The sequence below is a fragment of the Nothobranchius furzeri genome, chromosome 13 (assembly GCF_043380555.1).
Source record: "Nothobranchius furzeri strain GRZ-AD chromosome 13, NfurGRZ-RIMD1, whole genome shotgun sequence".
Taxonomy (NCBI): domain Eukaryota; kingdom Metazoa; phylum Chordata; class Actinopteri; order Cyprinodontiformes; family Nothobranchiidae; genus Nothobranchius; species Nothobranchius furzeri.
This window is the reverse complement of record NC_091753.1, coordinates 64,620,125-64,635,346: the sequence shown is the minus strand read 5'-3', so window position 1 is coordinate 64,635,346 and position 15,222 is coordinate 64,620,125. Positions and strand designations below refer to the sequence as shown.

The window sequence follows — 15,222 nt, the reverse complement described above, 5'->3', positions numbered from 1 at the left end:
CTGGAGCGCGTCAACGATCAGAGCTTTACATGCGCAAGCTGGTTAACCCCGGGTTTCCACGGGAGCCGTCAGCAGCACGTTACTGCAGCAGCACGTCTTGCTCGCGTAAGCTGCTGCTTGGCCCTTCCCACGAGACGCGAAGCAGCAGGGGAGCAGCTGTCACCGACCGAGCACGAAGTCACACGAGTGACTTCGTCAGTAAACACAACAACAAGCAGGAGAAAACTACAACATGGTTTGTGTTTTATGTTCTGTCCGTTTTATAATCGCCAATACGGACCTGAAAAACAAAGGAGACCGCTAACTATGTGATAACTTCTCACGGGGACGCACAGCTTGTAACGTTTTTTAAAAGTAAAGCAACCGGAAGGCAGTACGTTCTTTATTCTGAAAATCTCGGTAGCTTCGCTCCGTTTCCGCATCCAATTTCCTGTCTTTCCTTCCCCAAAAATGTCGAACTTGACCCGTTTCAGAGGCGCCGCTCGTAGAAAATAGAACCGGCGCGTAAAGGCCGCGACATGCTGCTCCTGAGACGCGGCCGACTCGCACTGCTGACGGCTGCCGACGGCTCCAGTGGAAAAGGTTCTGTTGACCACAGCGGTTCCTATCAGCAGCTATGATGTGCTGCTGCAGTAACGTGCTGCTGACGGCTCCTGTGGAAAGCCGGGGTTAGGTTAGGATGGGGGTGAGGGGAAGGTTAAACTGCAAGAGGGTAAAGGTCACAATTTGGTTAAATGTCCGTTTTACGGCGGGTGTCAGTACCGACGCTCTGGCACAGCGCGTCGCCTCCCAATGCACAGGAGCTCGTCACCTGCTGTCTTTTCCGAGGACTGCATCTTGTCGGTCATTATCACGTGACAGCGACTAGTCGCTGACAGGCATAAAAAGTCACTACAGAGCAGTGAAGTCGACTAGTCGACTAGTTCATACAACCCAAAGGTCTAAGATAAAGAATCAGTCAAAAAGGAACCAGTCTCTCTGACAGCACACCTGCCTGTCTTTTCTAGAAGTTGCTTGTTGGGGATTTCCCTCATGACCTGGAGGTGGACGACATGGAGGAAGACGTGCCGAAGCGCAAGAACCGTACCAAATCCCGGGTAGGAGGACAACTCTTTTGGCCTTTATGTCCCTGGTCAGTTTTTACTTATACATATAAAAAATGTTCAGCTGTGAGCTGCATGGCAGTGCAACAAGAAGGTTGCTGGTTCAAATCCTGGCTACAGCCTTTCTGTGTGGAGTTAGGGTTAGTGAGTGAGTGTGTGACTGGTTGCTTGTCTCTATCTGCCCCTGTGATGGACTAGAGAGACCTGTCCAGATTGTCCCCACTTCCCACCTGTTGATGTTGTGGACACCGGCTCCCCCGGACCCTAGTGAGGATGAAGCGGTTAAAATAATGGCTGGTTTGGTTGTCAGAGGGAGAGAGTGGACGTTTAATAACCGTCTCAGCTCAGAGCCAATGGGAGGAAGGACACAGCCATTCCTCCCATTGTGCTGCTTGTAATCGTCTGTGTGTCATCTGTACACTCAACTATGTGATGAAATTGTAGAGGGTGTGGTGGATTTTAAAAAGATAAACCCAGGACTCGACTCGCTACCATTGAAAGCAAACAGATCGAGAGATTAAATCACACAGATGACCTTACCACTTGGGTTAGAGCTGAGAGTTTTCTCCACCACTCTTTTTGTGCATCTCATTGGAGGATAATCAAGTGTTAACAATGAATCTCACACACACACACACACACACACACACACACCGGGGTTGCTAATTGGAACTGTTGCTCTCCTGCTAGGTGTCATCAACCCCCTCCTGCTGGAACTGTAGCTTTACACTGAGAGCTAATGATTAGAATCCAAACGTGCACTTTTGTCACTGTGTGTGTGTGTGTGTGTGTGTGTGTGTGTGTGTGTGTGTGTGTGTGTGTGTGTGTGTGTGTGTGTGTGTGTGTGTGTGTGTGTGTGTGTGTGTGTGTGTTGCAGGCCTATGGTGTTGGAGGAATGAGAAAGAGACAAGAGCTGCCCACCATAGAAGACAGAGATAAGCCCTACGTCTGTGACAGTGAGTATTTCCTCTTACATCTGCATGCTTTACTCGGTTATCTGCATTTTATGCCGTTATTCCATCACATGCTTCATTTAGGCATGGTTCCAGTCAGCATGGCTCTTCCTTGCATCATAAACTGCACAGAGTATCATCTCTGACACACACCCTACTTCCTGTGTATTTCTACGGCTGCATTTTAAAAACATTTTGTCATGCTTCGTAACAACATTCTAACATAGAATGGCTAGAAATATATTGTGGAGATTTAAAAAAATTAATAAAGACGTTCTCTCGCGTCTGTGTAAAAACCTCTACCAATAACACATTTCAGACCAAAAGCAGCCATTGGAGCACCCAGATGTCAGTCTTGCTGAACCGCTGCACCTCCCTGGGTCCTCCAATCACTCATCATTACACACTCATGGATTTAGCAACAGAACACCCCTGGTGTGAGAGGTTCTCCACTCAATAGTATCAGAAAAGGAGAAACAGCCAGCTGCTACCACTTCAACTTTAGGACAAACTACCAGAGACCCAAAAAGAAAAACACCATTTGAAGTCACGGATAACAAAAGATGTTTGGACGTAGAAATCAGCAACTGGTGTTTGGTGCTATCTCATTTCCTCTGACAATGTGGGTTTCTGGTTCCGGCAAAAGCATGCATCTCAGGGAAGCTAGGTACCTGAGGAGAGGGGTGAGTGTTCCATAACCGTGTTTACGTTTAAAAACTAGCTTGTCTGCAGATTTGCTACAGCAGCTTTACCAAAGAGGTTCGCAGCTGTTCAAAGCTGATTATAGTCAGCAGGATGAAAACACGATGCCCATTAAGCTTGTTGTCATTCCAGGAGACGGTGACTTTTTTTTAGATAGTAGTCCTCGTATGATCCGTTTCTAAAGTTGGGTAGTTGGGGACTTTTATTGTGAAGGATTTAAAAAGAAAACTTATGTCTGAGTCCGTTGGTACTAGAGGATAATACTAGGGTTGGGCATCGAGCATCGATTGGAACCGGGACCAACTGTTAGTTTTTCCCGGAATCGTTCAAAGTTTTTTATTTCTATTTCTAGTTTCGATTCCCAGAATGCCGACTGGAAGAGGAATCCGCGGCTGATCTCCGTGAAAAATAAACGTAATCTGCAAATTGTGATCAACGCTTTTCAGAGCTGATCACACCAGCTGTCTGTGTGCAGCACGAGCCCCCCCCCCCCCCCCCCCCTCCCCCACCCAGATACAAATAAACGCGTCTGCCGAACTTTTACTGCGTGATGTAAACTTTAACTCCTGCAGCGTAGAGGAAACGTGTTAAATACGTCAACACGGTGGATTTAATAGAAGCTTAAAGAACAAACTCTGGACGGTGTGAGGCGAGTTTGTCTCACTGCAGAAATAAAAACACACACGGAGCGTCAGCAGTCAGACGCAGCCGCTCACCAACACTCGTGTGTGTGTGTGTGTGTGTGTGTGTGTGTGTGTGTGTGTGTGTGTGTGTGTGTGAGCGTGAGCGTCAGAAGGCTGAACAATAACATCTGAGAGTGTGTGTCCACCAGAGGAAACACTGGACAGGTTTGTCCTGGTAGAAGCTGAGACTCTTGATAAAGTTTCCGCCTCAGTGAGACCCACCACATGTGTTCTGGACCCAATTCCAACTTCGTTCTTTAAGAGCAAGTTACCCCCTACAATAAACTTACTCCACTCCCACTTCATGTTTGAAAAATGCAACAAATGCTGTTGCTTGGCAGACCGAGAAGGCGGAGCTGCTAACAAATACACACACACACAGGCTCACAATGGCATTATGACATCATAATATACCAGATGACATCATAGCATACCTCTTAGCCAATAGCGGTGGCAGATTTAAATTCAAATACAGTGCAGAATTTTTCCCTGACGACGGCGCAACACTGACAGTTTTAGGCAGAATATTTGAATTTTATCCAAGATGCACTGAAGTGCCAAATTATTGACTACACGTGTCTGCAGCACGATTAGACACTCCTTTATATAGTTTATCAGCAAAAAAAAAATGTGATTTGGGGGTGACTTGCTCTTTAAACAATTTTATGGATCTTTTAGAGACGAGATTTTAACCCTGATGAACTGCTCCCTTCAGACGGGGGTCTTTCCTGCTGCCTTTAAAGGGGCGGTGGTGAGGCCCCTGTTGAAGAAGAGCAATTTAGATTTTAATGAATTAAACAATTATCGACCGGTATCCAACTTACCATTTTTGAGCAAAATTTTAGAAAAGCTGGTTTTAAATCAACTAAATGATTTTATAAACACTCATAATGTCCTAGAGACATTTCAGTCTGGTTTTAGGGTGAACCACAGCACCGAGACTGCCCTTCTGAAGATTTTAAATGATTTTAGAGTAAATTATGACAAACAGAAGGTGACAGTGTTGGTTCTACTGGATCTAAGTGCTGCCTTCGATACAGCAGACCACACTATTCTTTTAACTCGTTTACAACAGATCGGCCTCTCTGGTGCTGTACATAGATGGTTCACATCCTACCTCACAGACAGGACTTTCATGGTGAGTCTGGATACCTGTTCCTCTAGGGTCCATGGGATTACATGGGGTGTGCCCCAGGGTTCAATTTTAGGCCCAGTGCTTTTTAATCTTTATATGCTCCCTCTTGGAGGAGTCATCAGGAGACATGGGGTGAATTTCCACAGTTACACTGATGATACACAGTTGTACATCTCCGTGTCTCCTGATGACTCTCGGCCAATGGATGCACTTTTTAACTGTATTTTAGACAATGAATCCTGGATGGCAGAGAACTTTCTCCAACTCAACCAGGACAAAACTGAAGTTTTAGTTATCGGTCCTGAGGTCCAGAGAGAAACTTTTACCAAAATTACTTTCACTGTCTCTTAATCCATCTTCACAAGTGAAGAACCTGGGTGTCATCTTTGACTCTGAGCTGACTTTTATCCATCATATTAAAAATATCACCAAAATAGGTTTTTATCATCTAAAGAACATCGCCAGAGTCCGCCCCATTCTCTCTCGGGCCAATACGGAGACGCTGATGCATGCTTTTATCACCAGTAGACTAGATTACTGTAATGCCCTGCTTTCTGATTGTTCAAAAAAGAGGATTTCAGGTTTACAACTATTACAAAACTCAGCAGCACGTGTCCTGACAAAGACCAGGAGGCGGGAGCACATTACTCCAGTTTTAGAATCACTGCATTGGCTCCCCGTATGTTTCAGGATCGATTTCAAAAGACTTTTAACGGTTTTTAAGTGTCTTAATGGTCTTGGGCCTTCTTATCTTTCAGAACTGCTTTTACCGTATGAACCCTCGTGGTCTCTGCGCTCCTCTGGCAGCCATCTCCTTGTCATACCTAAAGTCAGCACTCATATTCACGGTGAGGTGTCCTTCCAGTACTACGGTCCTCGCCTCTGGAACGAGCTGCCAGGGGACCTCGGGGCTGCTGAGAACGTTCATGTTTTTAGAAACTGGCTCAAGACCCATCTTTTTAGCTTAGCTTTCAACTGATTACTATCTCTTTTAAAATTAATTAATTAAGTTATTTATTTATTTGTCTAATTATTTCGTTTATTTAATGTATTATTTCTTTATACGTGCTTTTTAAACAGTTTTTTACCTTAGATTTATGAGCAACATTATTTTAAAATCTATATAACTTTTTATGTTACAATTCTCATTTTAGCTCTTTTGATTATATATTTTAACCTTAATTTAACCTTTTTCCAGTGTTTCCTCTGTGGGAGCCCTCTGCCCTGGCGGCGGTAGCCGGCTGTGGCGGCCTAGGTGCTTTCCAGGTGTGCCTGGGTGGAGGTGGGGGTCTCTGCCTTCCCTGCCCTGGGCGCCCTGTGTCGGTGCCTCGGCTGCTGCTGTGGATCTGCTGCTGTCGGGGCGGATGGCTCCCCTGATGGCGTTTCCTTATCTTAGCTGGTCTGGCTCATCTGCTTTCAGCCCATCATGTTTTTTTCCGGGGGGCGGGGGCCATGTGCGTGCGTGTGTGTGTGTGTGTGTGTGTGTGTGTGTGTGTGTGTGTGTGTGTGTGTGTGCCGGAGGAGCGTTGTGAAGGGGTTTTTATTGTCGGACTGTTTTTAAAATTCTGGGGATGGGAGGGAATGTTGGTATGCGGGGCCTTTTTAATTTGTTAAGTACTTTGAGTTACATGTACTGCATGATTAAGTGCTACATAAATAAAGTTTGGTTGATTGAAAATAATTAAAAGCATCATGCTAGAGCAGCTTCTCTGTGGTGGACCACACCAGCTTCTGCCACAATAATAAATAATAATAATAATAATAACATTTTAATTTCCTTTCTGAACTGTTTCTGTTGAGAGTTTTAATGTTTAAAATCTGTTAGGTTGTTACTGACAGCAGCTACGTTTAAGTTTCACTTCCTGTTCTGACGGAATGCTGCTGCAGCATGGAGGTGTAGTTCTCGGTCATCCTGGACATGATCATCCTGAGAGCTTTAGCTGAAAACAGCTGGTCGTTTCTGGATGTGTTGGAGACATTTAGCCTCTCATCCCAGAGGCTGCTTCCAGACTTTGGTTGTGGTCAGAAACAAACACACTGGTTGTGCTGCAAGTCTTTTTCTTTTGTCTCCAAAACATGTTTTTGTCTAAATGAAGGTGATGTTGTTGTTCATAGAGTTAAAATTCATGTTGAAGTTAAGATTATTTCATCCAGTAGGACATGTGGTTTGCTGACTCATGTACAACATCTCACGTCTTGAAAGAATCGGAATCGAAACGAGGAATTGGAATCATTCAAAATCAAAGATGCCCAACCCTAGATAACACAGTGAGTCATTTCATCAAACAGACTGGTGTTTTAGTAGTTCTGCTGAGTAAATAATAAACTCTGATTACTGAAAATGAATCAGGCAAACGTTGTGAAACAAACATACACCGCGTTTCTGCTTTTTCTAATCTGTTCTAATCTCAGAAATGTCACCGCAGTCCTTAAAACTCCTTCTTCACTTCCATAAAGCGGGCCTTACATGTATGTTCACGTAACACGATGGGGTCATAAGCAGCAGAAATCACACGTAACACTAGATGCTGTAATTTTAGATTCACTGATAATAAAAATGAATTATGAAATTTATGACAACGTAAAAGTTTTTAAATAGCATTTGCAGGAACTACTGTGATTACTTTGTGGCTTGAAATCCTTACACAGCTCACTTAACTTGTGACGAGTGGTTTGCTCATCTGCATGATAAACTCACTTTAGACCATTCAAACAGTTACTTAAACTTGTGTGTGTGTGTGTGTGTGTGTGTGTGTGTGTGTGTGTGTGTGTGTGTGTGTGTGTGTGTGTGTGTGTGTGTTCCAGTCTGTGGAAAGCGATATAAGAACCGCCCGGGCTTGAGTTACCATTACACTCACACACACCTGGCTGATGAAGAGGGTGAAGAAGACTCAGAACGACACACCCTGCCCTTCCAGCGCAAGAGTAACCACAAACGTGAGTGACCTGAACAATCCATCCTCATCCTCATCCTTATTATGTAGGAGATTAAAGGAGAGAGAATGAGTGTGAAGTTACGGTGGAGGAGTTTTCACGCTGATCCCAAAAATCTCCATGATCTTTACATCATGATTAAGAGAACTGCATCCGACTGCTGATGGGGAGTTTGTTCAGATGTTTCTTATTCACACTCAGACCTTCACTTCGCTTGGGTCAAACTAGTGTTCCACCAATATATAATCAACTCCCACTTTATTAGGTACACCAGGTTGACCTAGCTTCATCCTTCATGTCAGGCATTCTTTAAGGTGTTGATGAAATCAGTTGTGTTGACCTGAAGTTGTGGTCTGCAAGAGCAAGCAGAGGAGGAGGAGATTTGAACAGCTACTGCTCCTCCCCCGCCCTTCCTGAAAAAGCCTCCTAACGTGCACATGCAGTTAAAGGCGAGTCAACAAAGAGGGCATCGGCCAGAACTCGGCTAGCCTTAGAAATGGAGTTTTCTAAGGTAAGAATGTTGTTTCCAACCAAAACTTTAGCTATTAACTACAAAAAAAATGCAATTTTATAAAGAATATCAATAAATGTATATATTAAATGACCAGAAACAGTTGAAATAATCTATATTGTAAAGAAACCCACTACCATCACATTGTTAGCATTGTATTAGGAGGCACTAGCATATCATTAGCTTCATTAGCTTATCTTAGCATTTGCTCTATGGGCCAGTTTACATTTTAAACTGCTATGTCATTCAAGAAAGGATTAATGTACATTATAAGAATTATTCAGACACACATCCTGAGTAAACACCACATTCTGTGTAGTCCTCCTACTCCTGGTTGGTACCAGAGGTTTACTGGTTACTTAGCATGGTTGGTGCTGGCTTACAACACAACCAGTCCTGGTTTGGGCCTCATTTGGACTCTAAATGTCTTTGTGCGTCATATTCAATTTACTACACATGAATATTGTTTTATCTTTATATATTTTTATTCAAACACTAGGGCTCAGTGATGTAGGAGTCGTCTGATGAAGAGTTTGAACCTCACTTCAGGGGGCGTGGCTGACAATCATGTGACCTGCCTGTTCAGCCACACCCCCTTAGTGCCATTTTAGGCGTGTGTCTCATGTTGCTAGGAGAAGCCGCGGTTGGAGCTGAAGCAGAACAAGTGTCAAAAGAATGGATAAAATTAACGAGGACGAACACATCCCTTACAGGAAGGAGGATAGGCTTCGACATTTTCAGAAAATGTTTACAATCAACAATGTAGATCCCTGTGACCTCAAAGGAAACAAATGGAGCTCAGACGTTTCATTACTGCCGAAAACATGTCACTTGAGTAAGCGTAGCCCTACTTCAACATATTTATAATCACGTAAAAGTAAAAAGTAGCCGTCCTAAAACATGACTCCACTCACACAGGCGCTGCAACAGATGTGTCCATATAACTAACAAGCAGATCAAAATCAATGACTACATTAGAGGTCACGCCAGACATTTTCATTTTGACTGACAGAGTTAAAAAATAAACGCTCACGATCGCTTCCTCCCATCATTTTAATTTATCAAATAATAATAAAGAAAAATTCACAATTGATTTTTATTCATTTTTCCTTTTATTCTAAACAAGCTGACCGTATTAATGTTAAAATGAAACAATTTCACTTAAAGTAGGAACATTTTACCTGGTTCTGCTGCTGGGCTGTGGCCCACAGGCTGCCACGATTAGTCACGACGACATTGAGAAATAAAACTGACCGTATTAATGTTAAAATGAAACAATTTCACTTAAAGTAGGAACATTTTACCTGGTTCTGCTGCTGGGCTGTGGCCCACAGGCTGCCACGATTAGTCACGACGACATTGAGAAATAAAAGTGACCGCATTTTATTTTAAAAAATTTATCTCGCCTGCTGCTATACGTTCGGTGTTTGCTATAGCTCCGAGGCGCATCCAGCTCAGCCTTCGTCACCAGAGAAAGAAAACATGGAGAGTCGCAACGTAGCTGAAACGTTTGGGATCATTATACAAATTCAAAAGAAAGGCCTGTAGAGTACAAATTCTGCAGAGTGAAACTCTCCTTTCACTTTCTCAGTCCTAGCACCGTCACTCTGAAACCAGTTGCACCCTCAGTTAGGCAATCCCCATCTCTGCCAGCCTTTAAAAGCCGCCTAAAAACCCACCTCCTCCGCTTGGCGTTCCTTGAATGTGTTTGAGTTTGGCCGTCATTCATGTTGATTTTAATTCCCTGCTTTCATCGGTCTCTTTATCTCTTGTTTTACCCATTTGTTTTTACCTGTTTCTCTCATGTACCGTGTTCAGCACCTTGGGCTTCCCAACAGGATCGCGGAAGGCGCTTTATAAATAAAGCTTTGATTGATTGACACTCTGTTGCGTGTTTCCAGTCAGTAAAACCAGTTATACTGTAGGTCGCATCAGTGTGTCTGGGTCCCTGAAACATTCTGCATGTGTAGCAGAATGCAGCATCTGCTTGAACTGAATACTCCAGCCAGGGAAAGCTTCCATACCAGGAACAGCAAAATGATCTATTTGTCCTGAGAAGGCGCGAAGGCCAGCTCTGCAGGACTGGTCTTTGAGGCTTTTCTGTGCCAAGATCACTAATCTGTTGTGGCCTGATGTCCCTCGTAGCTGTAAAGCTACTACGATGGATCTCCGTGTTTGTTTTGTAGATGAGGTCACTCACGTTGTTTATTCCATGTAGAAGAGTTATGCTGCTCGGCGCTGCTCTTTGTTCTCCATGGGTGCTGTTGCTAGCTCTCGCAGCATGATTGCTAACTCCAGCATGGCTGCTTAAATCGATGCTCACGTTTACAATAGACGTGGAGCCGTTTACTACTCCACCGCCTGTCTGCACCTTCATCGTCACGTCCTTTTGGATTTGAGGAAATATTTTTCTATATTCATGTTGAACGTAGAATCGCAGCATGGCGGTGTTCAGCGTTCATGCAGATCTTCTTCTATGGTGACTGCCTGGAAACCAGACTAAGAGCGACCAACCCCCTCTATCTGTGATTGGTTAAAATGTTGCCTTTCTTCTCTGATTGGATTGCAGGGTTGACAATCAAAAAACACGGAAGTATGGCTACTCCTATGAAAAAAAGGAAACATTTTTTGCTTTTGGTCCAGGGCGGGCACGGACCCCCATTGCCTGCCCATGCAGCCGGAGCTGCCCCTGGTTGCCCCAGGACACGTTGGAGAAAGCACATCTCCAAACTGGCCTAGGAACGCCTTGGGGTCCTGCCGGAGGAGCTGGTGGAGGTGGCCGGGGAGAGGACGGCCTGGAACTCCCTACTTGGGCGACCCGTACCCTAATAGGCGGAAGAAGACGAGATGATACGAGAAAATAAAATAGAAATTGTGATTAAAAAAAACAATAATGTAAGAAAAGGGTGAAAGATAATTAATAGGAAAGAGGGAAATCAGTGGATCGCAAGGAAAGGTAGAATAAGTAGAAAGAGCAGAATAAGGAGAGGGTGGTGACGACGGTCACGCAAAATCAACTTGAACAGGTGAGTCTTCAGCTGCTTTTTAAAGGAGACCACTGAGTCCACTGATCTCAGGCTCAGGGGGAGAGAGGTCCAGAGTCTGGGGGATACAGCAGCAAATGATCTGTCACTCTTGGTCTTTAGCCTGGTGCTGCACAACCAGTAGGCTTTGGTCACTGGACCTCAGGGACCTGCTGGGGCTGTAGGGACTAAGAAGATCACCAATGTATGACTGATGCCCCGAAAGAACATGAACTTTAAAGCAGCATGCCGTGCAGCAGGTGGGGGATAGTACCCCCCAAACGGGAGACATTGGATCTTGAACATCCGATGACCTGTATAGTCTACTCCAGTGGTTCCCAAACTTATTTAGCCGCGCACCCCCTTCTATGTCCTGACCATGTCGACGCACCCCCACCCCCACATCAGGGCATGGCTATATATATATATATATATTTATATATATATAAATATATATATATTTATATATATATATATATATAAATAAATAAATATATATATATATATATATATATATATATATATATATATATATATATCAGATGTCAAGCTACACAGACAGGGTTAAAAAAACATGATCGACCTTTTTCCCCATCACTTTCATTTTTTAAATAGTAATTAATAAGCATTCGATACCATTACAATTTCCTTTGATTTAATTTTAAATAAATATTTAGAGTGCCCAGGTAGCACATAAACAATGCAATTTAACGGTTTTCTTAAAGTAGGAACGTTTAACCTGTGCGGCCAGAGCGCTCTCCTTCCTTCTGCTCTGCGTAAACCTGAGCTGATCACCTACTTGTGCGTAATCAAATGTCAATAGGGGACAAGATATAGCCATGAGGTTCACTTTTGCTTCAGACCGACTTATTGCTGTTTTATGGTGTGGCTGAATCTGCGATCCGCTGCCACGCGGACTGGAACAACAAATGCTGCAGTAAGGAGTAGTGGGTCAGGTTCATGAGGAGGCACTGGCTGGAGCGGACCCGACTTTAATACGTCATCCCAAAATAGAAGCTAATATCTTAATTTGACCTTGAATGAAAAATGTTGTTATAAAACCTCTTAAAAGTTTTTATCACGGAGGAGGCAGAGCTCATTTTTGCCTTCAGTCTGACGGCGCGCCGGAGTTTGCAGCGTGCGCGCTTATTGAATCTGTGTGTGTGTGTGTGTGCGCGCGTGCGCGGCACAGCTCCATGAGCTGCTCCAGTCACCGCGTCTCGTTATCGGCGCTATTTAAACCAATGTTGTAAAATGACTTCTGCCCAGCCCAGATGTGCTCACTTGTGCACCCGTGAGCCGTGGTTCCGCTGGAACGCGTCTGACCTCTGACAGACGCACTCTGAACTTCAGATCTTCAGCGCGCTGTCAATAGCCTGAATGGGAATCATTTCTTGATTTATTTTGTTACATCCACAATGTTCTGTGTGTGAGGTTTACAATGTCAGAACACCTGCATGAGACAGGTGTTAATTACCACCTTCAGATTTCTCCAACATCGTTAAAAATGATCAAATACGGAACATATCGGCGTGCGCAGGCCAGAGTGCTGAAGCTCGGCGCATTGTTATTATGAAGCTAGGGCACATGTGGAGGACACACAAGCAAAATATACTTGTTTTCAATTACATTTATTGGGCCCACTTACTTTTTCTTAGGCCCACCCACAAATGAGTTTCTGGCTACGCTAATGGTGACATATGACAGACTTCTCTGAGCTCCACAGCCATTACACTTTTCACCTCGCGCACCCCCTAGCGGCAGCTCGCGCCCCCCTGGGGGTGTGCGCACCACACTTTGGGAATCCCTGGTCTACTCTGTGTAGAATTTTGTACTGAATTAATTGTAAATTGGAGTGTCTGATCATTTTAAAAGTTTTTAAACAAGTTTGGGACCAGAAGTTCTGATCAAAGCTGACTGATAGATCCACCTCCCATTTTTCAATAGGGGTTGCTATTCCATCGTCTATTTTGGACAGTGTCTTATATACTTTAGACAGTGGTTTGGGGGGTTTGAGATTAGAAGAAGAAGAAAATATCATTTCTATAGCGCCTCAAGATAAAAATCATGAGGCGCTTCACAAAAACAAAAAATGTAAAATAATAAAAAAAGCATTTAGAAAATGTTTAAAAATATGTTTAAAATGAGCAGAAATAGGCATTTGTGATTTAAAAAATGTTAAGAAAGAGAGAGAGTTAATAGGAAAGAGGGAAATCAGTGGATCCTGAGGAAGGTGGAATAGGTGGGGAGAGCAGAATAAAGAGAGAGAGGTGAAGAAGGTCATACAAAAGCCAGCTTGAACAAGTGAGTCTTCAGCTGCTTTTTAAAGGAGACCACTGAGTCTACTGATCTCAGGCTCAGGTGGAGAGAGGTCCAGAGTCTGGGGGCCACAGCAGCAGATGATCTGTCACCTTTGACCTTTAGCCTGGTGCTGCACAACCAGTAGGCTTTGATCACTGGACCTCAGGGACCTGCTGGGGGTGTAGGGACTAAGAAGATCACCAATGTAAGATGGTGCTTGTCCATCTTACATTGATGATGGTCGACAGTGTCAAAGGCTGCAGTCAGGTCCAGCAGGACCAGAACAGAACAGTCCCCTGCATCACTGTGAGTCAGAAGGTTGTTGGAGACCCTAAGAAGAGCTGTTTCAGTAGAATGAGCTCTACGAAAACCTGACTGGAAACTCATAGATGTTATGGTAAATGACCGGTATTTGTATAGCGCCTTCTTAGGGTTCTACCAGTCGGGCGCTTCACAAAACAATCAGTCATTCACCCATTCTGGTGTTGTAGTCAAGACCAAGGGCGTCAGTTTGTTTTCAGAATTGCTGGGGACAATAACCATACACTTGAGTGGGTTTAAAAATTGCTGGGGACAATAAAGTAGGCTAGCACAGGGGTCGGCACCCGCGGCTCTGGAGCCGCATGCGGCTCTTCCATCCATCTGATGCGGCTCTCTGTGCTTGTAAACAAACATCAGAGCTTTATACTGGACACTGTGTTCAGCGCGGCTCGGAGCGCCGACGGTGGACAGTGGGCTGAAGATCTAGAGGGTTCGCAGCGCAGCGCAGAACCACGGTGCATGCGATAAGATTTCCTCCCACTGAAGCGGTCTGGAAACCCGGTCTCTCTGAGGGACGTGTCACTTGGAAACATTTTCTTTTTATGAAATTATGAAACTTTGGCTGAATAGCGCTTGTTCCCGTCTCTAATATGGAGACGCACGACGCATCCACTCAGAAAGCACCTGTAGAGACATTTGATCACGGCACAAAGTTTATGTGGAGCAGAAGCGGTCGGGCCACGGCAGGTGGAACGTTCCTAGCCTTCATGAAGTGAAACTGTTTAATTGTAACATTAATATGTTACTGGACACACTGGTCTGGTTGGTTAGACCAGTGTTGGAAGTGGAAACACACACACACACACACACACACACACACACACAGAGGTTACACGCACATACCGGTGAGCTAATGCGGCTGCACTGACACACACACACAACTTCTCCTGCTACACTTCTTCTGTAGGATGGCAAATTCGATTGTTTTACTAGAAAAACCAACAAATGATTGTTTACTTCTCATCCAGATGTTTACATCCGCTCACAACACAAACAAGAAAGCTGAAAATGTCGGTTATGCAGAACTGCAGCAGTAACAATATGTTATCGGTGCTCCGGTCTTGGTCCTTCATATGGATCAGAACCATTTATAACGCTGATTTTGCCCACATAGCGGTCCCCGACGTCTTTACATAACGTATCCCTGTGTATTCCACATCCTTTGGGGATTTTATAATGTTGTTTAACACTTTCTTTCACCCAAATCCTCTTCTTCTCTGCGGCAGTACCGTTTGTTTCATGGTCTGTTTACACTCCACAAGCTTCCATCGTGTCCGCGCACATCCCAGAATGCTGAGTGTAATCATGCATGATCACAAGCCCTATTTTTCTGTTTTGGGCTGGAAACTGTTTTAAAATCTGTAAACTACTTTCATCCTTGTTCCCGCCATCTTCCTGAATTATTATTCATTGAAAATGTTCCGGTATTAATTCATGCACGGAGAACCCCCCCGCTCTCACGGAGAAGCCCCTCCCCCGACCCCACCCCAAGTTGGACTAAGGGGTCTGAGGCGGGACAAAAACTTGCCCATCGCCACCATTACACCAGCAGCAAA

The 15,222-nt window shown here is 44.3% G+C and overlaps 1 protein-coding gene across 1 annotated transcript in view; it reads left to right on the top strand.

The window, feature by feature from the left end:
- dpf1 (double PHD fingers 1) overlaps positions 1-15,222 on the top strand; it is a gene marked incomplete in the record, with an annotated part of 99,832 nt that overhangs the window by 76,615 nt on the left and 7,995 nt on the right. The window contains 3 exon segments of the mRNA XM_070543774.1: positions 1,008-1,097; positions 1,981-2,059; positions 7,382-7,513. Of these exon segments, the coding sequence (XP_070399875.1) occupies positions 1,008-1,097; positions 1,981-2,059; positions 7,382-7,513 (301 nt within the window).